At 47.5% G+C, this 26,077-nt stretch overlaps 9 protein-coding genes across 9 annotated transcripts; 4 read left to right on the top strand and 5 right to left on the bottom strand.

Moving 5' to 3' along the window:
• Positions 1-483: 483 nt before the first annotated feature.
• AO090023000214 (uncharacterized protein) lies at positions 484-3,279 on the bottom strand (the record flags this gene model as incomplete). Its single annotated transcript, XM_023235486.1, has 3 exons — positions 484-2,319; positions 2,386-2,522; positions 2,583-3,279. The coding sequence occupies 3 exons, from the start codon at positions 3,277-3,279 to the stop codon at positions 484-486; spliced, it is 2,670 nt and encodes an 889-aa protein (XP_023090503.1).
• Positions 3,280-4,539: 1,260 nt separating this feature from the next.
• Positions 4,540-5,743, bottom strand: AO090023000213 (TauD/TfdA dioxygenase family protein; the record flags this gene model as incomplete). The annotated part of the gene is made up of 4 exons (XM_023235485.1): positions 4,540-5,122; positions 5,176-5,243; positions 5,308-5,382; positions 5,468-5,743. 4 exons carry the CDS (start codon positions 5,741-5,743, stop codon positions 4,540-4,542), a joined length of 1,002 nt encoding a protein of 333 aa, XP_023090502.1.
• A 684-nt stretch (positions 5,744-6,427) lies between these two features.
• AO090023000212 (uncharacterized protein) lies at positions 6,428-7,823 on the top strand (the record flags this gene model as incomplete). The annotated part of the gene is made up of 5 exons (XM_023235483.1): positions 6,428-6,616; positions 6,697-6,858; positions 6,953-7,019; positions 7,171-7,601; positions 7,743-7,823. 5 exons carry the CDS (start codon positions 6,428-6,430, stop codon positions 7,821-7,823), a joined length of 930 nt encoding a protein of 309 aa, XP_023090501.1.
• Positions 7,824-8,983: 1,160 nt separating this feature from the next.
• AO090023000210 (NEDD8-activating enzyme E1 regulatory subunit) lies at positions 8,984-10,718 on the bottom strand (the record flags this gene model as incomplete). Its single annotated transcript, XM_023235482.1, has 2 exons — positions 8,984-10,285; positions 10,329-10,718. 2 exons carry the CDS (start codon positions 10,716-10,718, stop codon positions 8,984-8,986), a joined length of 1,692 nt encoding a protein of 563 aa, XP_023090500.1.
• A 2,272-nt stretch (positions 10,719-12,990) lies between these two features.
• AO090023000209 (ribose-5-phosphate isomerase RKI1) lies at positions 12,991-13,888 on the top strand (the record flags this gene model as incomplete). The annotated part of the gene is made up of 2 exons (XM_001820732.3): positions 12,991-13,369; positions 13,431-13,888. 2 exons carry the CDS (start codon positions 12,991-12,993, stop codon positions 13,886-13,888), a joined length of 837 nt encoding a protein of 278 aa, XP_001820784.1.
• Positions 13,889-14,055: 167 nt separating this feature from the next.
• Positions 14,056-15,252, bottom strand: AO090023000208 (WD40 repeat domain-containing protein; the record flags this gene model as incomplete). The annotated part of the gene is made up of 3 exons (XM_001820731.3): positions 14,056-14,854; positions 14,934-15,189; positions 15,243-15,252. 3 exons carry the CDS (start codon positions 15,250-15,252, stop codon positions 14,056-14,058), a joined length of 1,065 nt encoding a protein of 354 aa, XP_001820783.1.
• Positions 15,253-15,478: 226 nt separating this feature from the next.
• AO090023000207 (GTPase GPN2) lies at positions 15,479-18,296 on the top strand (the record flags this gene model as incomplete). Its single annotated transcript, XM_023235481.1, has 4 exons — positions 15,479-15,767; positions 15,828-15,928; positions 15,994-16,641; positions 18,207-18,296. The coding sequence occupies 4 exons, from the start codon at positions 15,479-15,481 to the stop codon at positions 18,294-18,296; spliced, it is 1,128 nt and encodes a 375-aa protein (XP_023090499.1).
• A 165-nt stretch (positions 18,297-18,461) lies between these two features.
• Positions 18,462-20,600, bottom strand: AO090023000206 (putative ATP citrate lyase, subunit 1; the record flags this gene model as incomplete). The annotated part of the gene is made up of 4 exons (XM_001820729.3): positions 18,462-18,889; positions 18,954-20,049; positions 20,100-20,406; positions 20,461-20,600. 4 exons carry the CDS (start codon positions 20,598-20,600, stop codon positions 18,462-18,464), a joined length of 1,971 nt encoding a protein of 656 aa, XP_001820781.1.
• A 2,610-nt stretch (positions 20,601-23,210) lies between these two features.
• On the top strand, positions 23,211-24,723 carry aclA (putative ATP citrate lyase subunit (Acl); the record flags this gene model as incomplete). The annotated part of the gene is made up of 2 exons (XM_001820728.3): positions 23,211-23,651; positions 23,710-24,723. The coding sequence occupies 2 exons, from the start codon at positions 23,211-23,213 to the stop codon at positions 24,721-24,723; spliced, it is 1,455 nt and encodes a 484-aa protein (XP_001820780.1).
• Positions 24,724-26,077: the final 1,354 nt, after the last annotated feature.

The raw sequence follows: 26,077 nt of genomic DNA, 5'->3' as shown, positions 1-26,077 counted from the left end.
CATGTCCTAGAACATGAGCCTCGATGTCAGCGGAAGTATTGAAGATAGGTCGCAGTTCCCTTTAGTTGTTGTCAACTCCCTAAATCCGGCGCTAATCCAACCTGGGAGAATCCGCTGGTTCCGCACGTGCCTCGGTGCAGTTGACCAACGCCAAGACTACTAATACAAGTACTATAGTATATTAGACAAGGAGGGTTTCTATAGTTCGATATTCATCTCGCTTGAAGAGACGATTTCATTAAAATACACAAAAATACTTAATTCGCAGCGGATCGACTAGGTAATATCTCTAAAACTCCAGGGCGGACCTTTGGCACTCTGAAAGCCTGACTCCAGAATTTCTTTAGCTCCACCACCCCATCAATTAGAATTATTCTTTTGGACAATACTTGTGGGGTGCACGCGAGGTTTGTTAGCTTTTCTCAATGGTGCCAGTATCATCACAAACGATAAAAGAAAGAAAAATTATAGAAAACTCATAAACTAAATGGTGTCTTCCATAGACCTCATTAACTCCTCGAGAATAGGCCTACTCTCTGTGATGTCCTCCTTTCTTATAAGCTCGCCAGGTGCAAGTTGATATAACTCTCCAGCTCGCAGTACCCATCGGTTGGTTAGACCCTCTTCACCTTCTGAGATTGAAGGGAAACTGAAACCCTCACCGAGGTCTGCGACTAAACCTGGGAGGGCTTTTCGCTCACTGCGGGAAACAAGGTCTTCGTCAAAGGAGGACCGAAGGCGATACTCATAGACGAACGTCATACGCTCTTGGCCAAGTCGACTTACTCTTCCAATAGCCTGGTTAACAACTGACTTGGACAAGCCCATTGTGAGGATATGAACGTTGCGGCAGAGATTTTGTAGATTCATGCCAGCAGCATTGACATTATATGCACATATCAATACCATGCATTCGTCATGCTTCTGTGTAAACCGCTCGACAAGGTTCATCCTCTCATCACGAGTCAGTCCTGCATGGAAAACCTCCGCATCAATATTGGCCTCTTTAAGAATTGCTGCAACATAGATCTGTTCAGCGGGGAACTGGGTCCATACCATTGCTTTTTCGCCATGAACAATTACCTGATCACGCAGGACGGGAAGCATAGCCCGCATCTTGGGCGAACCCTTTAGGAGAAACTCGAGAACCCAGGTTCTCCGCGTTTCTACTATCGTTTCGATGCTCTGGTAGATAGACTCTTGGAATTGAGGCTTCATTTCCTCCACTATGGTTCGTGCGAAGACGGCTCCTAAAGTCCCTTGTTTCAAATCCTTGCAGGCTTTAGGTATCTTGGGCGCGTGGAGCGCATGCTCGAGATGATCGAAACCTAGCCATGAGGTCAAAAGACAAAGTTTGCGGAGTTTGGCCATGTTCCAAACTATTTTGGTCGGATCCCTCGGATCTTCCATGAATAGCCCATCATAATGAATAGCAGAAAGCCTAGTATACATATCGTGTTCTTTTCGACTGTATACTGTAGTGCAAACTCTGCGATGGGTTGGCGGTATATCGCTTCCTATCATCCTTGAACCGAATGACTCCATACGAGATGATAACGTTCTCCTAACCATGATCTGGCCAAATATGACACGTAAGCGCTCCCCTGCCACCATTGGTGGCACGTTATTGTCAAGAATGTACTCTTCCACTGCCATTTTCGTGCAGCAAACGTTTCTCGCAGGGTCCTCAGGGGGCAATTTGAAAATGTCTCCCCCTAACTCCTTCAACATATGCATATCCCCTTGAGAGGGTGGACGAAACAGTAGTGGAATATATCCGCGCACGTCTTCACGAGAGTTGTAAATGGGGGTGGCAGTCAATAGTAGATAGAAGCTCGCCTTCAACCAGTGGACTGCCCTGGACTGTGAGGTGTCCGAATTTCGAAGTGTATGCCCCTCATCAACAATCACATCTGAAAAACAACCGTCAAGGAGGTGCGGAAAACCATTTGGTGGAGTTGGTATATCCTCCATATAAACCTGATGCGTTCTTCTACACCATGCTTTTGCGGCGGCGGACCCATGGCGGTTGCTGAATGTCTGATAGGAGGTAATAACTACTTTTCGACCATTGGCTGGTGAACCATCAAACAGCTCATGTTCCTTGTGCAGTATGGTCTTCACTGGACGTATGCCCTCTTTGGATGTCTTACTGCCATAGTACAACACAACTTGCAATTTGTCTGTGACTCGAGTGATCTCTGCACACCATTGCATGATAAGTGATGGAGGCATGACGACCAGGAATGGTTTACCTGGCGGTGGTTCATTTCCTTCGCCTATTGCCTTTTTCACAGATTGGTTATAATCTTCCCATATCTATATCATATGGTTAGTTTTTCCTTGATTAGCTTATTTAGTGAACAGGTTTGAGGCAATGCAGACCTTAAGCATTACGGCAATGGCCACCCACGTCTTTCCTAGCCCCACAGAATCACCGAGGATAGCACCTCGAACCTTAGTATTTGAACGAATATCAAGCAAACGGGCTACGGCAACCGGTTGCCAGAACTTCAGAGCGACTGATCGGTTCATAGATCTCATCCGCGGTGCTCTAGGATTTGCGATTTTGAGAATCTGACAGGCCTCTTCGTGATTGTTTATCTGATATTCAAGATTGTCCAGGATCTTTCGATGTTTTTCAAATCGCTCCAATGATTCTTCGGTTGGAATGATCAACATGGAGGACTCAAAGTCACTCGCGTCAATCTCTGCAGCTATACTTGCTTCTAGATCTGCCGTGGCGGCTATTTTCATTGGGTCAAAATGATCAATTTGGCTGTTCACTGAAGGATCTAAACCATCAACGGAATGGCCCAAAGTAGGTTCCCAAGCGATGTTCTGCTCGGTTGACAAATCCCCTAGATTTTCAATCTGTCCATCGACAGAAGCCATTTCAGCCTTCTTAAGGGCCTCCGATATAAGTTGGAACTGCCAATATTTTTCCTGTGGATTGAAATTCGGAGAATATCTGGTCAAGATAATCCGCTCTCTTGGATGAATCATCTCCTCGCGCCATTTCTCAATCGTAATATCTATCGGCTCAGGCTCTCCGACACTTGGCTGATCTGAGTCCTGCTCGTCTGCTTCCAAGTCCACGCAAAACAGTGGCTCTTCTTTGGACTCCTCAGAGCATGGACGCTTGCCTAATATAGAGCTTCCATCAGTGCTCCTCATGTAGTTCAGAAGAGCCCAGACAATGGCTTCCATGAATGGCTCGGGAAAGTTCTTCCTGAAGAAAACGCCCTGATTGGACCTGTAATTCTCGGTCTTAACCATATACACAAAGCGTGCTAGATGATCAGCAAGATCCCAATCATCTTTTTCAGGAAATCGCGCGCTATATCTTGTTTTTCCGTTTGCCTCCCCGCGAGTCAGTCTTTCTAAAATCACTTTCTGACTGACTCTGGCGGGCTTTCCTGATTTTGGCTTGGATAAACAGTCGCTGTGTAGTTCTTTCCACCAGGGGGCAACTAGTGCACTTTTTAGCCACTCGAGCCATTCACTATCGGTCTCAAGCTTGAGGATTCTTTGGAGTTCTTTCTTTCCTCTTCTTGGGGTGAGCTTTCTGGGGGGTCCGTCATGTTTGTCTACCTTTTGTTAGCATATGAAAAGGTTATGAACGCCCTTTCTCGGGGAGTCTTACCATGCCCGGCATGACCAAGATCATGGTCAGAATCCGGGTCAGGCATCGTGGTGTAATTTCGAATCTAGCGGATACTCGCTAGTAAGTGTAGGTGTAGTTCAGGATAGTAAGAAAGGATAGATGCGAGCATTTGATGGGAACAGTAGTCACAGCATTGGAAAGGTGATCGAGTAGCTAGGGGAGAGTATCAATAGAATCAAGCCGGCGTGCTGGAATTTGAGGCCTTAAATGTCACATGTGCATGGATTCTATGGAATGATAAGTGTAGAGATATAAGATCACAGGTGAATGTGGTGACAGGTGAGATTATGGTAATAGCAATGCATGATTGAAGAAGGAGGCGAAGGAAGGGACTTGGAAAAGTTGTGGTCAGGTAGAGTATGAGGATGGTGTCTATGAGAACTGAAATTCATAGAATAGCTGAAAGATTAGTTATTATTGAAGAGTGGTTGAGCATAAAATTAGTGTAAGGTGATGAAGTGAGGATGAACTAGCGAAAGAGAAGAGAAAAGTGAGAGATCACAGGCTACCACCGAGTCAATCTAGAGATGTATGTTATACAAAGAATAGTAAGGGGTATGAGTGGAAGATATTAGCAAGTGATGACTTGTGGTGGTAGGCAAAGTGAGGTTGTAAGTTATTAGAACAGATATTAAAAGATTGAGTAATTGAGCAGCTGAGAGAACAGAGAACAAAGATAGGAACAGTCCGCTGTAAGACATTGTCGGATTTTTCAAATGTTTGAATGGATTTTTCACCTCGTTTCTTGGTAAATTCTCATCTTGGAGTAGACTCGACATTTATAAAACTAAGAGGCATTCTTAGACGGTTTATGCACGGAAACCGCCTGGGGCTGACTGCCATATGCGATGATTCTAACCATATGTCGGCGGTCACCATCCTCGAAGTCTGGCACAGCTGAGTGTGCAACTGCTCTCTGATGCACAAGTTAGCATAGTCTTCAAGCTAAAACATGAAGATACGAGACACACTTGATCCCATACGACAACAGTTCCCTTTTCCCATGAAACCCGGCAGCTGAAATCCAATGACCGAATATGATTGTGCAGAAACGATAGCAGGTTTTCCGACTCCTCGGGCTTATAACCAACCACTTGTCTGGCAATAGCTGGGTTCACAAATAACACAGGATCATGGGTGACCGGGTGTCCAATAACAAGCGGATGTTCCGTTTGTACTGCATCCTTCAGCGCTCTTTCCTGCCCAATACGTGCAACCTCACCCACACTGGCACTGGTGTGTAGGAGTTTTAGCCGATGTAGGCCTTCACGAAAAGTGGGCGAGAGAGCTTGATAGGCAGCTGTCAGTGAGGTGAATGCTGTATCCCCGCCGCCAGACGCAGGTGTCTCAAGAACCCAGAAGAATGTTACACCAGGTGTGTTGGGCGTAAATGTTTGATCTATGTGCCAAAGGTCATAGCTTGTACGTGTTCCAAGCAAAGTACGAAGATTTCCACTATATACAAATCAGCTGACGGGGGATACAGTGCGGAGGGCAGGCTATCATACACTTTTTCGTCTGCGTACACGACCTGGAACTCAGGACTAGTCCCTTGTGGATATCCCATCGTCGGGTGCTATGCAACTAGGTCATTAGTTTATGCAAATTGCCGGTCATTACGAAGCTTAACACAGGCGAACCTGATGGAGGGGTCCATAGTGAGCTGCGATATCCCGCTGTCGGCCTGTCCCAATGTCGGCAAAATCTTGGTCTCTCTGCCCGAGTCGTCAGTCAATACTCGGCTGATAGGAATAGAGGCGGGCTATATTATTGAAGGGATCAAATTTAGGTCATCCATACAAATACGAGCACGCCTCTCTGAGCAGCCAACAGTGCTAGTTGATCCAAACCATCCGTACTTAATTGACTTAGCTGAACTCCTCGTATTTCCGTCCCAATCCGCGGGGTTATGCTCTTAAGCTGACTGTCTTTAGTATAGATCTCTGGTAGGGAGGGATCTGCGCGACATCCTGCTTCAGGAATATCTTGAAGTGGAACTTTCAGAGTTGGAGTGAAGCCTTCCGGACGGACAGGGAGGTAAGCGGGGTAGAGAGGGGCAGAAGCGTCGTTAGGCATGATATCTAAAATCTATTAGATACTGATATTACAGACTTGGTTGCTAGATAACAGTAGCAAAGATTGATGTTGCATTCTATGCCGATCGGGAGGGGGCCGGGTTTTATAGACGGACACATACTGAGATGCCACTACAGATGGAGGCTAGACAGTTCAAGAATAGCAACATTATACCCCTCCATTCTCCATGACCCCAGCCATATCCTTGTTGCTTCTTAAGAGAATTGGTGAAACTAAGACCGGAGGAGCTCCGAACAAAATTACCTGTTGGGGTCACAATCTTGGAACATGTGTCAAATGGTTTAATGATATGACACGATGATACCTTTCAAGCCAAGAAATACACCATCAACACCCATTCACATATGCTGTATTGCATACACTCAAACTCTTTTACACACTAAAAGAGAACTTGCATATTGTTTTTTGAAATAAAATTCTTAGCCATCTTAAATCTTTGGCCTTTTACGAAGATCCAATCAGACTTTGTATCTAATACTTGGCTACAGGCCAATGTCGCAGACCATCGATGATAACTATCGCGCAATTTACAAATGAGAGATTCCTTCCAGCATATAAACCTTCTGTCTGCAAGCGCAAAGCACCTTTTTGTCTCCGATGAAGGAATTTAGTTCCAACTGGGTACGACGTACCACGCTAAAGGCTTATATGCCCAGCTGAAGGATGGCGACGACCAAAAACAGTGTGGTTATTGAACAACGCCCTTCGAATGATGAGAGCTCACGAGCTACAAGAAGTCGAGTATGGGACAACCCAATTTTATCGAAACTCTGCAAGAGCAGAGAGCGCTTGGTGGTCCTTAAAATTGATTTTTTGTTGTTGACATGGGCATTTGTTTCTGGCTTGACCAAGGTCGGTTTCTCGGCGTAATCTGGACAAGTGTTTTGTTTTGAAGATAAGAAAAATATTGAAATTAACCAGATGAACTGTAGGACATGGACCAGTCTGCAACTACCCAAGCATACGTTTCAGGAATGAAGGAATCCCTCAGCCTTTATGGCAACGAACTTGTGGAATTCACGACATTCTTTTCTATCGGATACGCTATAGCAATCGTGCCGTCGCAACTGACGCAAACCAAGATCAGGCCATCTGTATGGCTGCCGACCTGTGAAATTATTTGGGGTGCATTGAATTTGGCGTATGAGTCCCTCTAAGTTGTCTATAGCATGCTAATGCTCAATGCAGCACATTTGCCGCAAAGAATGCAAGGACTGTATATGCACTGAGATTCTTTTTGGGGGGTTTCGAGTCCGTAAGTACAACTTCACCATTGCTAAGATAAAAGTATAGACACTTAAAAAAGGCAGACATCTTGGCCAGGTCTTGCTAGTCTACTGTTCAACTGGTGTAAGTCAACGGATATCGCATTCCTGCCTCTTATTTCAAGCTAACGAGAGCTCTAGATACTCCGGAAGAACTGGGAACACGTCTGGCAATCTTCGGTGTCAGTGGCACGGCAGGTAATATGTTCCTCGGTATTCTACAAGCAGCCTTATACAAGAACCTGGATGGCGCAGGCGGACTACAAGGATGGCAATGGCTGTTCATAGTCACAGGTTGTATAACGATGGCATGGGGCATGCTTGGCCTATTCATTATCCCCGATTCTCCAAGCATCACCCGGGCGCTGTGGTTAACAAAAACCGAACGCAAAATTGCTGTGGACCGCATGGCGAGCTATGGGATTAAGACGAACGAACTTGTCAATCGGCAAGTTGTCCTGAAGAAGATCCGTGCTCTTTTGAAAAGCCCATTGAGCTGGCTCTATATCGCTGCCTATCTTCAATATGCATGGAGTCAGAGGTGCAACTCATATTTTCTGTTGTATCTCAAGGTATATCCCAATTATTTGTGATGGTGTCAAGGTGGAATACTGATCCGTGTCAGGGCCTGAAAAATGACAACGGTGAACAGCTATATAGGTAAGATACATTAGCCCGTCCTTGGCTGTAAAGACCCTTATTGATGGGAATAGCACCTACACTGTCAACCTCATCCCCTTGGGCGGATACGCAATCTCAATCGTCACCAATGTCGGTCTCAATTATCTGAGTGACAAGAAGCAATGGCGATGGCAAGTGGCCGTCTGTGCAGCGGTAAGTGGATTCACACTCCAATAAATATACTATAATGGGATTTTACTCGCGGTTTGTCTAACATAACCAAAGCTGCTGCAAGTACTCTGCTGTTCTGTCTTATCCGCCTGGCCTGATTCCACGCCCACAGTCATGGCCTTCTACTTCATGACCTTCGCTACCAGTGGATGGGGGTATGTCCTACTCTCCTAACTCCCAGCTTACGCATTGTATTCAGCTAAAACTTCTTATTAGATACGCACTACTAGCTTGGATCGGGGAGATCCTTCGCAAAGAGCCCGAAGTCCGATCAATCCTCGTAGCCCTAACTGTTACGCTTGTGTGTATGTTTTGCTTACGGAATTTCTTGATTTTCTTTTTATTATTATTCTTCTTCTTTCTTCATTGTTGTCACTAAATACGACGAACAGGCTTTGCTAATATTATTTTAAAAACAGACGTTGGCCATGCGACAATTCCACTTCGTATTTGGAGAACGTCAGATAGTCCACGGTATCCTATTGGATTTCCATTGTCAGCTGCTTGGGCTGCCGGAAGTATTGTTTCAATGATGGGGATTGAATTTTACATCAGGAGGCAAGCAGTCCATATCTAAATCACCTTGGGAGGTTGGATGTTTTGTCACTAACCTATAGATTGATCAGACACAAGGAAATTCTGGAGAATGGTCTTAGCGGCGCTCCATTGGAAGAGGGTGAGCGATCAGCTACAGATATTTTAAAGGACACTTGATGGTATGAATGGATAGTGAATGCTCTACAGAAGTTTGAGTATGACTTCATATCCGGCTTGTATAGTGACATTTTCTATTATTATTTCCTAATTTCTTTGATCTACCGCAAGTATGCGATTTCCGTTCTTGCAGAGCCAGTGAGGTCTTAGCTTGAATTTGACGAGAACATCAATGAGCACCCTCAGCCGCCTGGAGATGACAAGGTTGCAGACGCCGTGGATACGAGATATATCTATATAATGTGGAATGGGAGCGGGCTTATGACAGTTTAAAAGCCGGAAAAGAGTAACTACTCGGAGGATGATGATACACCAATTCATAATTTCATTTCATTACAGTTGCCCTCCTTAAGAGAGACTCTGTCATAGTCCCCGGTGCGCAACCGCATCACAGCGTATACATCTCGCTACGGCTTCGCACTCCATCGAAGATGCACGTGTTATCCAACGGTACATACTGCCTTGTGATAACCTTGAGTGCCTCCTGGGCGACCAAGCCACCAGTGAGTGATGAAATATTATGCAGTTCCCCGCCTTCTGTCCGGCGTAGTTCTTGGATGGCTTCCGAAATGCGCTCTCGAGCGTCCTCGTCAATTGTAGATTGGTCGTCGGCCGTGAGCGCAGAGAGCACACGATCAATCTGAGCGCCCCATGCCACCTCGTCGTCAATCGATCCACTTGGAATTCTTCGTTCTTGGAGGTCGGTCACAACATTGTCCAAGGCCTGGAAGGCAATGAATACAGGAATAAGAGAGTCAGGGATGCTTATACTGTTGCGGATGGCCTTAAGAGTCTGTGCTTCTCCATCAATTTCAGGGATACTGCGTCCACGAATAACCTTGATGTGAGCGGCGTTTTTGCAGAATATTTCGATATCTTTCTCTGGGATATCACCCGACCGAGATCCTATTTGCGACTCGATTCTTCTGACTATATTTGTGACTTCCTCTACATCTTTTTTCGCCTTTGACTTGTAGATGTTCTGAAGAGAGACATAGTCTGCCGACTGAGCTTTCATATCGGGCAGTGAGCCGGGCAGAGGTAGCACATTATGCTGCTGGAAGAACTCTCGAACTGCAGATGCGATAATCCAAAAATCGGCCGAGTCTGCTCGGGGGTTTTTGCACTCTTCCATCTCAAAGATCTCGCGAGTCGAACTGCGTAAGCTAAAGGGGTTCAGCGATTTCAATACGGCCGCAACAGCCTCATCGTAGTTCTCTTCGCCGCCTTCGGGATTACACGTCCTTGCGCTAGAGCGCACCATCTCCCTAAACTCAGACTTCTCCTTGTAATTCGATGGAACGTTGCCGTTATGTGCCTCCTTCCATTTCTCAAGGTAGTGGAGAAGTAGTAATAGGTATGGAACATGACCGTGTTGGTGGTCATCCAAGGTCTCCAAATCATCAATTCGAGAAGCAGCTTCTGCCAACTCCGGCCAAGGGTTGAGCAGACGGAGATCCTGTGTTGTCTCCGGATCTGGATGGGTCTCTACTATAGGAAACAAGGGCGGCAGTTGAAGCGAGAAACTAGAGTAGAATCCAACAGAGCGTGTATACAAGACTGGAATGTTTAGTTCACTGGCAGCCTTGCAAAGGGCATCTAAAGAGGGTCGCTTCATAGGACCAGAAACTAACACCAGCCTATGCTGTGCAAGGAACCCTGGATCCTGTCTTAGAAGCTCCGTAATGGACTAAAGATAAAGTATCAGCATATAAGTGCATTTAAAGACAAACCCCACTATCCCATACCTTTGATTGGAAGCTTCCTTCTACGTCGGGGTTCAATTCTTTTAACAATCGGCAGGTCTCTGCGGCCCTCGGCTTCCCCAGGCTCTGTTCTTCGAGGAAGAAATTGACTCCAAGATCTGCCTCGGTGACAGTAGCAGGATCCACGATAGTAAACCCTCCAATTCCAGGAAGGACAAGGTTCTTCAGTGTTTCGACACCCACTACGCCTGATACGCCAGTGCTCTGGTTGCTCCATGGGCCATCAGAGTTGACCAAAAGTACACGAGACTCTTCTAGAGCCTTCTGGCCACTTGCAGCCCATAACCGCAGTTGCCGATCATATTTCCTTTCTTTGGAAGATGGCCCAGTCAGGGCGCTTGGAAAAGCATCAGTCATGAGGGGCGGGGAAGTGAAAGAGGAATGATAAGGAATAGCTGGGAGTAGCGGAGAGACGATATAAAGTCACTAGTACAGCCGGGATACTAGTACCTGCCTCGGACAGAGAATAGAATGGCAAGCATCTGACTATCGTTGAAAGCTTGTAGTTGTTGACAATGGTTCTGCAGTAATCCGTAGTAGACGCTGCATGCCCACGTGACGGGTACACAGCGTAACAGGGCCCGTGCATTTATTGTGGCCTGAGGCCGTAAAAGTGTGATGACGACACAGCCCCACCAATAGTAATCGTCCATTTCATAGTCTACTATATGAGATCTTGTGCATACAACAAAAGTTATCGATACTTTTTCAAAGTCACGGCCAGCCTAGAGTCTCTCAAGCTTGGACCATTCAATGGCTTAGTCCGCATTTAGAGATCCTAGGAGCACATTCGAGTTAGATTACTGATTACCATTCGTACACATGGGTCCTACCAGTATGATCTTTCACATTAGAGCAACATCCAAAGGCATATTCCTGTTCTTATATCTCAAGCTTCGGGAATTCCAGGAGTCCTTGAGCCTACGTGGTAAGAGCGACTCTTGTCTGTGAAAATCATAGTGCTAGGTCAGAAGATTTCCTACCCTTTTTGTTGGGACCAGTAACCCTGACAACCCATTCATGGATGGTCTCCCGCCATGTTAGATGGCCCAAGGTGATAGCCCTCCTCTTTCGCTCATTGAGAAGCCTATCGTACAGAAGTGTGGAGGGTTATGTTGTTTTTGGGTTTCAATAGAGGGAGAGTCTCGCTACTTTAAGACTGGAGATGGATGAAAAAAAAAGATGCAGATCCAGAATTGAGTGAGAAGGAGCGAAGAGCATATAGGCATAAAAGCTGCTCAGTTGTCTCAGCAACAGAACTTGCTATTCCCCAAGCCTACACAGTAAAGGTGTTCCCTATCATGTTAAGAAGCAAGAGTCATCTCATAAACAGATCTAACTAGGAGGACATTATCAAGATAGATAGAAAGTTTAGAGAATCTCGTACCTGAAGTTTACCTATCCGCATAATAAAGAATATAATCGATGAATTTTAGTATATAACTTCGGTTACTGGCCATACTTACACATATATTGCATGTATATCAATGCTTGTGTATAGTCAGCAGAGCCGGCTAGGCAATAACTCTCTGAATCTTTGCAGTGGACTTAATCTCTGATAAAAGCCAGCGGAGTCCACTGAAGTACAAATATCATCTTGTAAGTACCTGTAAAGCACTCCTTGCTCACTATATGCAACGGGCATAGAGAGGCGATAAAACTCTATATAGACTGATTCTCACTCGAACGGTCAAATCCTTGTTAAATACTTAATGCTAAATAAAAGTTGTTGTCTACTCCTAATAATAATCTTGTCGCTCAAGGCACATGGCTCCGAGTTTAGTGTTTTTTCTGTCTGGCCGTTACCATTCAGAGAGCGCGACAGCAAGAGCACTAAGATCACCTATTTCTACAGAGGCGCCACTACGAGGCGCTCAATATTAAACTGTAAAACTCAGTTAGTGGTATTCTCTTTTCAAGTTGGGCGGATGGTAAACTGTACGTAGTAACGCAATATATCGCTCTTCAAGAGAAGACTTCCACGCCTGTTTCTTACGCGGAGCATATGCTCTGATATCCGGATCATCCTGTGGATAACTGATCATCAACCCCACCCGTAACTGAATTGAACTGGGGGGAAGGCTTTCCATGTTGACGGTGCCCTGCAGTAGTGCTAAGGTGGGATTACTGTACTCGGTAATTCTAAACGCCGACAGCTAAGGCCGTGCACGGCGGCCTGAGGCCGTCAAAAAGTACTATGACGACACAACCCCACCACTGGATAGGAGTCACTTTTACCATCGCGACAATCATAACTCTGCAATTTGCGGGAACGCTATCATTAGGTGTGTTTCGTACAGGTGTTAGATATCCATTGAACCTCAATTGCTTTGCCATGTTCCTAATAATTCCACGTGGCCGCCAATTTACCGTGTGAGTCCAGATTACGGGGACGTTCCTTGGGATCGCATTTTGGATCCCCACCTTCAGGGCAACTGCGGTTCTTTTCCCCCAGTTAACTCCTGCCGCTAGAGCACTTTAAACTCCGACATAGCCCGCCTAATAATATTTATACAGATTCCGATCCTCGTTCCCCTCATCCTTCTCCGCTCACCCTCGTCTACGTCTGCATACCTTTCGTTCCTCCTCTCCCACGGTCTCTCCTGCAAACTTTCGTCTCAGATCCACAATGGCCGATCTTATCGAATCCGCAAAGCGCGCAGCCGGTCAGGCTGCTGTAAAGAACCACTACCCTAAGGATGCCAAGTATGTGGGCATTGGCAGTGGTTCCACCATTGTCTACGTTGTTGAGGCCATCAAGGAGTCCGGTGTCGACACCTCCCAAACAAAATACGTACCCACAGGCTATCTTTCCAAGCAGCTCATCGTCTCCAACGGCCTGACAGCCGTTGACTTCGACTCTCTCCCCGAAGGAACCGTGCTGGACATTGCCTTCGATGGAGCGGATGAGGTCGATGATGACCTCAACCTGATCAAGGGCGGTGGTGCCTGTTTGTTCCAGGAGAAGATTGTCGCCCTCCAGGCTAAAGAATTCGTTTGCGTTGCTGGTCAGTGAGGCTGATACTGAAAAATGTCCAAAAGAGGCTTACCAAGACTGACCCCAAACAGACTCCCGCAAACTTCAATCTCGTCTCCTTTCGAACTGGAAGTACATTCCCATCGAAGTGGCCCCCATTGCTGCTAGCCGTGTCCTTGGAGAGCTTAGGGAACTCGGTAGCATCTCGCCTGCTCTTCGCTTGAACACTACTGCTCCGGAAGGCGCACCCAAGCCAACCCCTTTGAAGACCGACCAGGCCTTTAACATCATTGATGCTCCCTTCAAGTCTCTTCTTACCAAGGCAGACATTGCAGCCGGACAAGATGGCACTGGAAAGGATGGAGTTTGGGAAGTCGAAGCCCTTTCTCGGGCCATCAAGCAGATTCCCGGTGTCCTGGATGTTGGTATCTTCTCCGGTGAAACTGGTCCCCAGGCGCAGGCTCGTGGAGGTACTGGTGGTCAGAAGCCTATCGCCGCATACTTCGGTATGCCTGACGGCTCCGTGTCCGTTAGAAAGGCTTCTGCTTAACCACTTACTGACCGAGACGATCTAGACATGTATACATAAAAGTGGAACTATAAATGATACCATTTGATGCTAGCGTGAATTAGATTCCTTACACTGTCTACCTAGACAAGGTTGAAATACCATTTCCAGTCGTGATAATTAGATGTTCATAGTAAAGCTACGTAGTTCTATTTCGCACCCTTTCCCTTGGCCTCTGTCTCGCCAAGCTCACGCACATAAATCTTGACTGTCCCCTCAACAACGTCATCTTTTCCATCTTCAAACCCTGGGCTGACAGCAATCGCGAGATATTTCCCATTACCACTAAAATCCACGGCAGCAACACTAGATTGGTACTTCTGATACTGCCTGATTCTCCTCTTCGCAATGCCATCCCAGAGAGCAACCACACCGTCACCACCTCCAGATGCAAAGGTTCCATGTACCGGGTGAAAGGCAAGGGTGTTCACGGGGTATACCACATCGACATCATCAGCCGTCTGGCGATGGCACTTGAAAGCGTATTTTCGCGCTTGCGATTCAGGGGAAGGATCAAACCATTCGACAGCGACTCGACCCTCAATGCTCGAAGAAGCGTAACCCGCATCGTCAGGCATGCATGCTACGCACCGTGTCATAAACTTAAGACTGCTTTCTCTCCGCTGCCACGGCTCGACCTCAACCTTGTTCGGAACGGTACCATCCAACTGAGCTGTGAGGAGAGACAGCGCCTTCAGATCATAGATATGCAACGCGCGTGAAGCCATTGCGACGACTAGCTTCGTAGCAGTGAGAGACACGGAGAAGGGCTTGGAAGGGAGAGGAATGATCGACGGTATAGAGTCTGGGGCATCGATGCGATGTACGTGTAATGTGGAGTCCCAAGATGCCGATATCACCAGTTGGTGTTCCTTGCTGTAAACGACGCTTCGAACTCCTGCTTCATGGCTGCTAAGCACGGTCTGGGTTGATGTTGCTATGTCGATCCTGCAGATTGTTAGCACTGCATCATATTTCCCAAGCTCTCGGTATCTTATCAGAGAATGGGAGATGCAGCCGGACTCACTTCCTAACGTCCCAATCCAAGCCGGCCGTGTAGATCTCGTCCTCAGTTGCGCCGAAACACACATCAAGTACTGGAGCACGGTGCTCGAATTTCTGTAACAGTTTGCCTTCTCCTACATTCCCATTTTCATCGCGCAGCTCGTAAAGGTACACATTCTTGTCCCAGGAGGATACAACAATTCGTGTGGAATTAGGGTCGGGAGAGAACTTCAAGGCGGAAATGGCATCGGTCGGTGGAGACGCGACGATAAACTGGTCTAAAGTGCATTAGTCAGGAATGTAAAGTATGCCATAGGAAAGATATACTTACTCGACGCCATGATTGCGCAAAGTCACTGGGAAAAGCCAATTGAAGCAGCAACGGCAGATAGTTGTTGATCGGCCGGCGTCATCGAAGCTTCGGTCCTTCAGATCATTTTCTGCCGCATAATACCGCCCTATAATATTCTCCCCGCCATTATCAATGAATGCAATCGATAGTCTCACAGCTTATCTATCATAAGTACTTTTCCGTGTACCTTACATCTCCGTCATAGGCGGGTCATCATGCCGTTTGCGCAGCTAGTGATTGGGCCTCCCGGCGCGGGAAAGTCGACTTATTGCAATGGCATGCATCAGTTCCTCGGGGCAATTGGCCGCAAATGTTCGATCGTGAATCTGGACCCCGCAAATGATAAAACGTCCTACCCATGTGCGCTGGATGTTCGCGACCTGGTCACGCTCGAGGAGGTAATGAGTGAAGATCACCTGGGTCCTAACGGAGGTATATTGTATGCGCTAGAAGAACTGGAGGAGAACTTTGACTGGCTGGAGGAGGGGATGAAGGAACTCGGAGGTAAGCATCGGAACTGGTGCGGCAACTTAGTATGATATACTGATTGTGAGCCGTTGCTAGATGACTATGTTCTATTTGACTGCCCAGGTCAGGTCGAGATTTTCACGCATCACTCTTCATTACGGAACATTTTCTTCAAGCTCCAAAAAATGGGATATAGAGTATGTCTCTTTCTATTCCATTCTTGGTCTGATTACGATATACATGGAGCTAACTATTACTTTAGTTAATCGTAATACACCTAATTGACTCCTATAACCTCACTTTACCTTCTATGTACATATCTGCCCTCATCCTCTCCCTTCGAGCCATGCTTCAAATGGACCTTCCCCACCTCAACGTCCTCACCAAGATCGACAATCTCTCGAACTACGCTCCGCTCCCTTTCAATCTAGACTATTACACAGAGGTCCAAGACCTTTCATATTTGCTGCCGCACCTGGAAGCGGAATCGTCTCGGCTTTCGCATGATAAGTTCGGGGCCCTCAATCAAGCCATTATAGACCTCGTTGAGGATTTCGGGCTCGTTGCATTCGAAACGCTAGCTGTCGAAGACAAGAAGAGCATGATGAGCCTATTGCACGTCATTGACCGGGCAAGCGGGTATGTGTTCGGACCTGCTGAAGGTGCAAACGATACCGTCTGGCAGGTTGCTGTCCGGGACGGTCTAGGCACTATGGACGTTCGAGATGTACAGGAACGCTGGTTAGATGCCAAAGATGAGCACGATGAACTTGAAAGGCAACAGTTGGAAGCAGAGGCCAAAGCACGAGACGAAGCAGCCGGCCCTACCAAACCCAGCGCCGGTTACGAAGACGACGATGAGTACGACGATCTTGGCAGGGGATTCATACCAGACGGCGGAGTGAAAGTTGTACGAAAATCATGACATGAAATTCACCATCCTCTACTATACATGTATTATAGGGTATCTCTGATTAATGGAAAAGAAAAACCTCGCCAACAACGGCGAACGCACCCAAAAAAGCAAACACCTCATCCTATAGAAGATCATCAATCCTCCCCATCACTCCCCATATCAACATCCTCCTCTTCATCCCCCATCACATCCTCAGCAACACCAGAGCCCTCCTCATATTCCAATCCACCAACCAAACCCCCAAGCACCCCAACCTCCTCCGCGCCTCTCAACCGCACAATCTCCTTCCTCGCCCGCCGAATCGCCTCTTCCTCCGCCTTCCGCATCGTACCAGAAACTCTAATGACCCGAAAAACACAAGGCCTCGTCAACGGAACATCCGACCGCCTCGACCGATTCGAGTCCCCATACTCTGGCACCCGAGACATATAAGTAAGCGCGGTCCAAACAAGCCGGAACGACGCGCGCGGACAACGAATAATAGCCGTCGAAGTCGCAGGCGACAAATATTTAACTATCCCAATCAAACATAAGATTAGTCACCATTTTAACCCGGCATAAGAACCCTCTACCAAGATAGGGCTAGCCAAAAAGAAAAGAAAAAAGGTACACATACCACTAACACCTCCAGCGGTAACACCACCCAGTCTCCCCACGCCCCAATCACCAAATACCTCCGCGACTTCCTCCCTCACCATCTTTGCGAGTAAGCTCGGCGTCAAGGCGTCGGATGTGGGCGAGTGGATTCGCAATTGGGATTGTGCGTTTAGTGGTGCATTTTTGGGCGCTGTTGAGGAAGGCCATGAGGTGGGATCTGGGTAGAGGATGTCGAGGAGGAGGTAGCGGTGTTTGACGCGGACCATTTTGGATTTCTTCTATTTTATTTTTCCTTCTTTTTCTTTTTCTGGGTTTTCGTTTCTATAGGTGTATAAAGTCGAGGGTTCTTATTCTGGGTGAGATTTTCTTGCGTGGTAATTTGGTGCGCGAATTGGGTAACAATGAGCGATTTCGAGGGGCTGAAAGCCCACTTGTGAGAAGGAAATTTTGAGAATTCTTGGGGTTGGCGAAGTATGACGCGCTTAGAGTTGGGCCGTAGATTTAATGTAAGGATATATTTTATCGATTCAAGAATTGCAGAAGCTCTAAGTTAGTCTTGCCTATAGCGGTTAGTTTCACTACTTCCCAAAGTTTAGGCCAATGTGGGGTCGGAAGAACTGCTATCTCGGGCAGTTCATAGACCAATTGGACTGAAACACATTCGGAAAGTCACTTCATCTGGAATGAATTTTCCTCCGTGTCTTGTTTATGCAATTCTTTTACTTTTTTTTTTTTTTTTTTTTATTTTTTTTTTTTTGCTCAACTCCCAGATCCGCAACTGACATGGGCAAAGCGGGCAGGGCCCCGATATCTTTCAGCTGAAGTCGAAGAAGACACCAAGGGACCTGGTTATAAGTATATAGAAAAAGATTACTCAAGTTTGAAGCTATATGGAATATCATTGAAATTATAACCCATTGGATTGTAGATCAGGCTGTCGTAATTCTAACTCTTCTAAACAGGTTCTGCCTTTTCTGCCCTTGCATAGAATTCATCAACCCTATCAGCTAGTCATGCCACATGTGCGCACTACAGATTGTGAGGTGAAATAAAATGATATAAGAATCGAAACAATGCAACGCAAGCCATCATAACTCCAACGTCAAGAACATGACGGGATTTTATGAGATTACCAGTATCCCACACTGGCCACTTCCACGAGTGTAAAGATATAGAGAAAATGAAAAGGTAAGAAATTAATAAGGATATATAAAAGATTAGATGTTGACCTCGACACGGCCTTCCGATCCACCCTTCTGCAGGGCAGGGAGCAAGTAGGTGATATCGTCCCAAGGGTGTCTGTAGAGACCGGTACGCAGGCGCTTCTGATCGAGGTAGTGGGCAATCAGACCGATACTGCGACCCAAGACGAAGAGACCGTTAAGGACACCCATCTTCATGTAGTCCTCAACTTCCTCGGGGGAGAAGGCACCGGAGTTGCGCATGAGGTCAACGAAACAGACAGCAACGCAACCGTCAACGTTCAGGATCAGGTTGTCCTTCTTAGAGGTGGTGACAGTCTCAACAGCGATGGCGTAGTCGAGCAGCTTGGTGCTGGGGAAGTGCTTCTTGGCGAACTCCTTGACCAGCTCGACACGAAGATCAGGGTTGTTACGGGACTTGACACGGTGACCAATGCCAGGAACTATGCGCGGTTAGTGATGCGTCTCAATTGAAGATCTAGTGGAAGCAATGGTAGGGGGACATACTGAGCTTGTTCTCCTTCCTCATAGTGTCAACGAAGTCACGGGGGCTCAGACCCTTGTCGAAGGCCTTGGTGAACTCCTCAGCAGCACCGTCAAGGGCACCACCGAAACGAGAACCAATGGTCAGAAGACCAGAAACGAGAGCACTGATCAGATCCTTGCCGGCACGGGTGGTGATGATGGTGTTCATGGCACCGGACACGGCAGGGCCGTGATCAGCGGTAAGCATGAGAACCATCTCCAAGAACTTGCTAGCATAGGCGGGAAGGCGGCGGCGGAACCAAAGAAGAGACATGACACCACCAATGCCAATGTCCTCCCGGAAGACATCGGAGATGGGCATACCGGCGTAAAGGAGCTCCTGACCACGGTCGTCGGAGATAGTGGAGATGAAAGCAGCGGGCTTACGGACGAGACCGAGCTCCTGGGCCCAGGAGTAGTCGATAGGAATCTTAGGGGGAACAGGCTCGGGCTGAGGCTGGATGTTGCCCTTGCTGACCTCCTGGTCGTAGACCTGCTTGAGCACGCCGGGCATGTCCTCAAAGGTCTCGGGAACGTGGATACCAGCCTCCCTCATGGCCTTGTTCTTAGCAACAGCGGTCTCCAGGTCGGAGTTGGCCGAAGCACCAGCGTGACCGAACTGGACCTCCGTCTTGAACATGCTGGCGCAAGTACCAATAGCCCAGGCAACAATGGGCTTGGTGATGGTGCCGTTCTTGACGGCCTCGATGACACGGTACTCCTCAACACCACCGACTTCGCCGAGCAACACAAGGATCTTGCACTCCGGCTCGTTCTGGTAACGCAGCAAATGGTCGATGAAAGTGGTACCAGGGTAACGATCACCACCAATGGCAACACCCTCGTAGACACCATCGGTATTCTGAGAGACAATGTTGTTCAATTCATTGGACATACCACCGGACTTGGAGACGTAGCCGACAGAGCCCTTACGGTAGAGCTTGGAAGCCACAATGTTGTCCATCATACCACCAGTGTTACCAATCTTGAAAGCACCAGGCTTGATACCTCCAACGGTAGCGGGTCCAATAATGGTGATGCCCTTCTCCTTAGCAGTGACGAGAATCTCACGAGCGCGCTATTACCACTGTCAGTCGAAGTCTAGCTTGGCAGAGATCAAGGACCTACTCTTTCTGGGACACCCTCGGCAATGATGGCAATGGACTTAATCTGAGGGCAGTTCATCAACTCCATGGTAGAGCTGTACACGGAACGGGAGGAGGCGAAGTTGACAACAGTGTCAACATCGGGGTGCTTGGCCATGGCCTTGGAAACGTCCTGGTAGACAGGGAGCAAAGTCTCGCTAGTACCCCAGTACATCTTGCTCACGAATTGACCACCGAAAGTGTAGATGATACCGGCGACTGAGGGTGTGCTGCGCTTGCAGATGAAATCGAAGTCGAGCATGCCCTGCACGGCCTTGGGCTGCATACCACTATTACAACGGTCAATATATGACGTTGACCTCCAGAAGACAGGAAGTACTCACTATACGAAACATCTGGTCTTGTTGTGGAAGAGGGCATGGTTGAGAGGAGAGAGCACACGGCTGGGGGGTGCGAAGCGGGTGATGTTGTCATTGGCAGAGCCGCCATTGGCGGTGTTGACAAGAGGAGCGGTAGAAGACATGATGGCTAATTACTCTGTCAATCCGGTTAACATTAGCAAAGCGTTCACAGTTCTAGGACTGGGGGGAATAATAGGTCAAGGGAAGGGGAGGTGTATGATATCAGTATCCGATCTGATTTCGAGGAAGCATACCTGTCAACAGAGCTCCAAACGTAAAACAATCAAAGGAAACAAGAAGGTATTATTAGGTGGGTATGCAGGTGAGTTAAATGATATAGAGGAGTAAGTCGCAACAAGTAATAGCGACCTGGGAGGGAAGGAGAAGATAGATGGGAGAGGAGGATAAGGACGATAACCAAGGAAGGAGGATGGAGAAATTGGAATTGGAGGGGGAATGAAGTGGATTAATCGATGAGTTAAGACGGAATGGGAGAAGAAAAAAAAATAACAACAGAGGGGAACGATATCGGGTTAAGATTGGGGGTTGGTACGGAGTAAAGAAATTATGGAGCTGCTAATAATAATTTTTGAGGTGAAGTACAGAAGCCCGGAGTCTGAAGTATGTATGGCGTATGGTTGGTATGTATCAGACAGGTAATCGTATGGGTGGGCGGTATGGGCCGGTACTATACGGTCTTGAGAAAACGGCGGGGGGCGCAATGCGGGACCAGTTGGGAAAATAGTAGTCTGGCCTGAGGCTATGTTCGGATTTCGGGACTTGAAAAGGTCCTAATAATAACCTCCCGATGAGAATTTCTTATTGGAAAATCTAGTCTAGCTAACCGGGACTCGGGAAAGCCACAGGAACCATTTAGAGGAAAAGCTACGGTGGTGGAATGAAAGAGCTAGCTAGGGCTGGTGTGACGGCGTACACAGTACTGCTGATGGAGTGCGGAGTATGCGACAAGCTAATCTGCAGTGTATTATTTTTGGGGGGGTTGATAATGTTGCTCAACAAACTCAAGTCTTGTTTTTTTCCTGCCTGGGCGGTGATCTGAAGTACACCGTATAAACTGGACTGACTCCAGTGGTGACCCGAAGTACACGGTATTCATAATACTGACCCCAAGAGTGATCTGAAGTACACCGTATATACAATACTGACTACGGTCAAAAAGGGTAATGAGCAGGATAATCGGGCCATCTTCAAGCAAGTCTCGACTCCGGAAAGTTAAGGCCCAAGGCACTATTTCTGTAAGATGATCTGGTCGGGACTAAAGGTGGGGTCGATGAACGGTCTGATATTTTTTTTTTCTTGTTGGCCCAGGGATGCCAATGTACCTTCCCACTAGTAGTATACAAAGTACACAGTAAACCGGAGTACACCTCATCCATCGCCTGCATCCTACTACGTAAAGATGCCGCCTAAGAAAATATTTCGATTCCTGCCTGCTGCTAACGGGCGCACATGACGATGCTCACCGACTAAACATCATGCAACCGCGACAAGATGCATTGGAACCGACTATTTCCTTTTACACTCAGTGTGTTAAGAAAAGGTAGTATCAATGACTTCATGACAAGGGATCTGTAACTACGTCAGGTAATAGAAGGTGGTAGCCGGAGTACTACGGAGTAGTACCTTGATAGTAGTAGACCACTCGAGGTATACCCATGGTAATATTCTAACCTTCTAGAAGATTATCTAAAGGCGGTGAATTAGTTAACTGAAGGGGATGGGTACCTGAGCAGTCAGGCACTAAGATCCTTACGGATCTACCTGGATTGGGATAGCCATCCAGTAGTCGGACCGAGTACTGTAGGTAGATCTTCTCAATCAACGCAGTGCCCTGTCCCTGGATATTATTCCGATTTAGACAGTGGTCCACGTGTACGCTGCACCTCCTACGTATCAAACTCTCTAGTGCTCCTGAGGGGTCACCAACAAAACCTACCCAAAACCCAACAAAACCGATAATGAGAAACTAAAATTACAGATAAATCTACGATGAAGTGCGACTTCCGGAGGGAACCGTCCGAAGTGCGCCAGAAGTTGCCATTCATCAAGCCGTACAGTATTGGGGCTACAGCGTAGGGCAGATACTGCGTACTAAATACCCCTTCCCGAAGAACCCCAACAGAGTGGAAAGCGAAGCTCCCAACCCGTAGGAATTAAGGCCGCTTAACACAGTGGGTCCTGGTAGGATCCACATCCTCTGCTGATCCCCACCGTATCTCAACACCTCTCCCGAGCTCGGCCTTTTTTGGTGTGTTTTGGTATTCCCGTATCGTGCTGGTATGGTTGCTTCGGAGGGGCCAGAGTACAGTTTTACCAGCAGAAAAATTCCCCTCCCCCTCCAAGTTGTCATCCAGAAGAGTAATAATAATTTCCAGGAGCTGAAATTATTATCATCGCCGTACCCGACGTACTCTTTTTTTCCTCCTTCTTCCTACTGCGCCCCCCGTTTGGAATTGTCCTCCTATACCTCCAATACTCCTCTCTGGTAATTTTTGCCAAGCCAGAAACAACTTATTTTGTTTTCTTTCCTCACTTTTCCCTCTCACTCCAATCTATCCTCACATACTTCCCACACCTCTATACTCTTAATCTGGGGTTGACTTCCCTTACTCTTAACATTTTTATTCCCCCCTATACTATCAGTCTATAGCTCCTCACTCCCCTCTTGATCCTCTCCTCCATATCTCTTTCTAGTCCTTTACCCCTCCAATATGTCCGCCAAGTCGATTCTCGAGGCTGATGGCAAGGCCATCCTCAACTACCACCTCACTCGTGCCCCCGTCATCAAGCCGACTCCTCTTCCTCCTTCCTCCACTCACAACCCTCCCGCTCGTCTCGCCTCTCTCTACTTCCCTGAAGACCGTGCCGTCAAGGATGTCCTCGACCAGGCCGAGGTGACCTACCCGTGGCTGTTGGCCTCCGGTGCTAAGTTCGTTGCTAAGCCCGACCAATTGATCAAGAGGCGTGGCAAGAGCGGTCTCCTCGCTCTGAACAAGACCTGGGCTGAGGCTAGAGAATGGATTGAGGCTCGCGCCGCTAAGGACGTCCAGGTTGAGACCGTCACTGGCGTTCTCCGTCAGTTCCTGGTTGAGCCTTTCGTTCCCCACCCTCAGGAAACTGAGTACTACATCAACATTCACTCCGTGCGTGAGGTAAGAAGCATTGGAGACCCATGGGTAACGGCAGAGGATATCGACTAACGTTTGGCAGGGTGACTGGATCCTCTTTACCCACGAAGGTGGTGTCGATGTTGGCGATGTTGACGCCAAGGCCGAGAAGCTTCTTATTCCTGTCAACCTGAAGAACTACCCCTCGAATGAGGAGATCGCTGCCACTCTCTTGAAGAAGGTGCCCAGCGGTGTCCACAATGTCCTCGTGGACTTCATCTCTCGTCTGTACGCCGTCTATGTCGACTGCCAGTTCACCTACCTCGAGATCAACCCTCTCGTGGTCATCCCTAACGCTGATGCCACCTCCGCTGAGGTCCACTTCCTGGATTTGGCTGCCAAGCTGGACCAGACCGCTGAGTTCGAGTGCGGCACCAAGTGGGCTATTGCCCGTAGCCCCGCCAACCTGGGTATTGCCGTTGCTCCTCAGGAGGGCAAGGTCAACATTGACGCTGGCCCGCCCATGGAGTTCCCCGCTCCTTTCGGCCGTGAGATGAGCAAGGAAGAGAAGTTCATCGCTGAGTTGGATGCCAAGACCGGTGCCTCTCTCAAGCTCACCGTCCTCAACCCCAAGGGCCGTGTCTGGACCCTGGTTGCTGGTGGTGGTGCCTCCGTCGTGTACGCCGATGCTATTGCCTCCGCTGGCTTCGTCAGTGAGCTCGCCAACTACGGTGAGTACTCCGGTGCTCCCACCGAGACTCAGACCTACAACTACGCTCACACCGTCCTGGACCTGATGCTACGTGCTCCTATTCACCCCGACGGCAAGGTTCTCTTCATTGGTGGTGGTATTGCCAACTTCACCAACGTTGCTTCGACCTTCAAGGGTGTCATCCGTGCCCTGCGTGAGGTCGCCCCTGTTCTGAACGAGCACAAGGTCCAGATCTGGGTCCGTCGTGCTGGTCCTAACTACCAGGAGGGTCTCCGTAACATCAAGTCCGTTGGTGAGGAACTGGGCCTCAACATGCACGTCTACGGTCCTGAGATGCACGTCAGTGGTATCGTTCCTCTTGCTCTTCTGGGCAAGAAGTCCGATGTGAAGGAGTTCTCTGCTTAAAGAATTACCCTTTTCCCTTTTCTTTGATTCTACTTAATTTAATCTTACGTGTGCATTTCGTTTCTGAACGCATGGCATGATATGGTTTCATTTTTTTTTATATTTTCCCCTGTGGGCAAAGAGCGAGCAGTTGGACAAAACCTCGACCTGATTTTCGGGCCAAGGAGACGGGATATCCATTGTATGGAGTTGAAATTTAGACTTGGTCTTGCAGGGCATGAGATACATGATTCTGCGATGTTAGTCGTTAATAAGATACGATTACCAACGTTACGATATTTGTTCCTACGTAACCCGGCAAAGAATACAAAAATAGTAATCCAAAACTCACATTATAAGTCAAGGAAACAAGAATCCTTGAGTCAAAAGAAAAGCAAGAAAGAGAAGAGATCCCACAAAGCCCCAAACGCACACCATAACCCGACCTACTAGTTATGTATAAGAAGTCTGTAAACTCAATACCCATAAATACAAGGCACATACAGTAACCCCAAAACAGGAGTCAAAATAAGCTACATTATAAAATACGACTAAGAAATAACCTCATGACAAACCCCAGACGATCCAACGATCTCGATCCATGCAGAAAATAGAATAGACTCGTGGGATAAGATCTGTGTGGTGGAATCGTGTTGTGAGTAACTTCCGCACGTCCGAGATGGGGACGTCCCGGATGGACGGAGGGACCACTATCTTGGTAATGGGAACGAGGTATGGCTTGAGAACGGAGCCGACGGGACGGGCCTTTGCAGGTGGATGGAGCTTCGGTGTGGATTTGAGGGGCCATTGAGATTGGGATCTTATCTTTCTTTTTCTCTAATTTCTTGTCTTTTTCGGATTGTTTTGGTTTGTGGTGGTGGTGGTTTTGATACTAGGGCTTTGGAGGTGGGATGTGCTGGTAAGTCGAATGTGTGTATTGGGTGCTAGGCAGTATACTTTTGGGTTTCAAATCTAGGGTTACTGAGTTGACTGGTTTGTGTTTTCTACGCTCTTGTATATGCTAACAGCGTACTCAAGTGTTGATTTGGATGATATTGAAGTGGGTGAGGGTATAGATTACGTCGGACGAATGGAAGCGCTTTAATTTATAACGCTGGTCAATGGCATCACGATGGCACTTCGGACCTTTTCGTGTTTCTGGAGGTAGTTTCATTTTCTTGAATTTGATATGAATAATTCTTTGACTACTTTGATTTAGGATATTGAATTTTTCCTTTCCTTTTTTTTTTTTTTTTTTTCTTTTTTTCTTTTTTGAAAATAGTCGGCTCTCTTACCGGATTCCGAAGCCGGGTAACATGATAACATCATTTCGACCTATATATATCGTTGGTGAAAAAACAAAAAAGGAAGACCT

This window comes from Aspergillus oryzae, chromosome 3, assembly GCF_000184455.2.
Source record: "Aspergillus oryzae RIB40 DNA, chromosome 3".
Classification (NCBI taxonomy): Eukaryota; Fungi; Ascomycota; class Eurotiomycetes; order Eurotiales; family Aspergillaceae; genus Aspergillus; species Aspergillus oryzae.
Note: the sequence above shows the minus strand (reverse complement) of the source record. Positions and strands in the feature narration are given on the sequence as shown.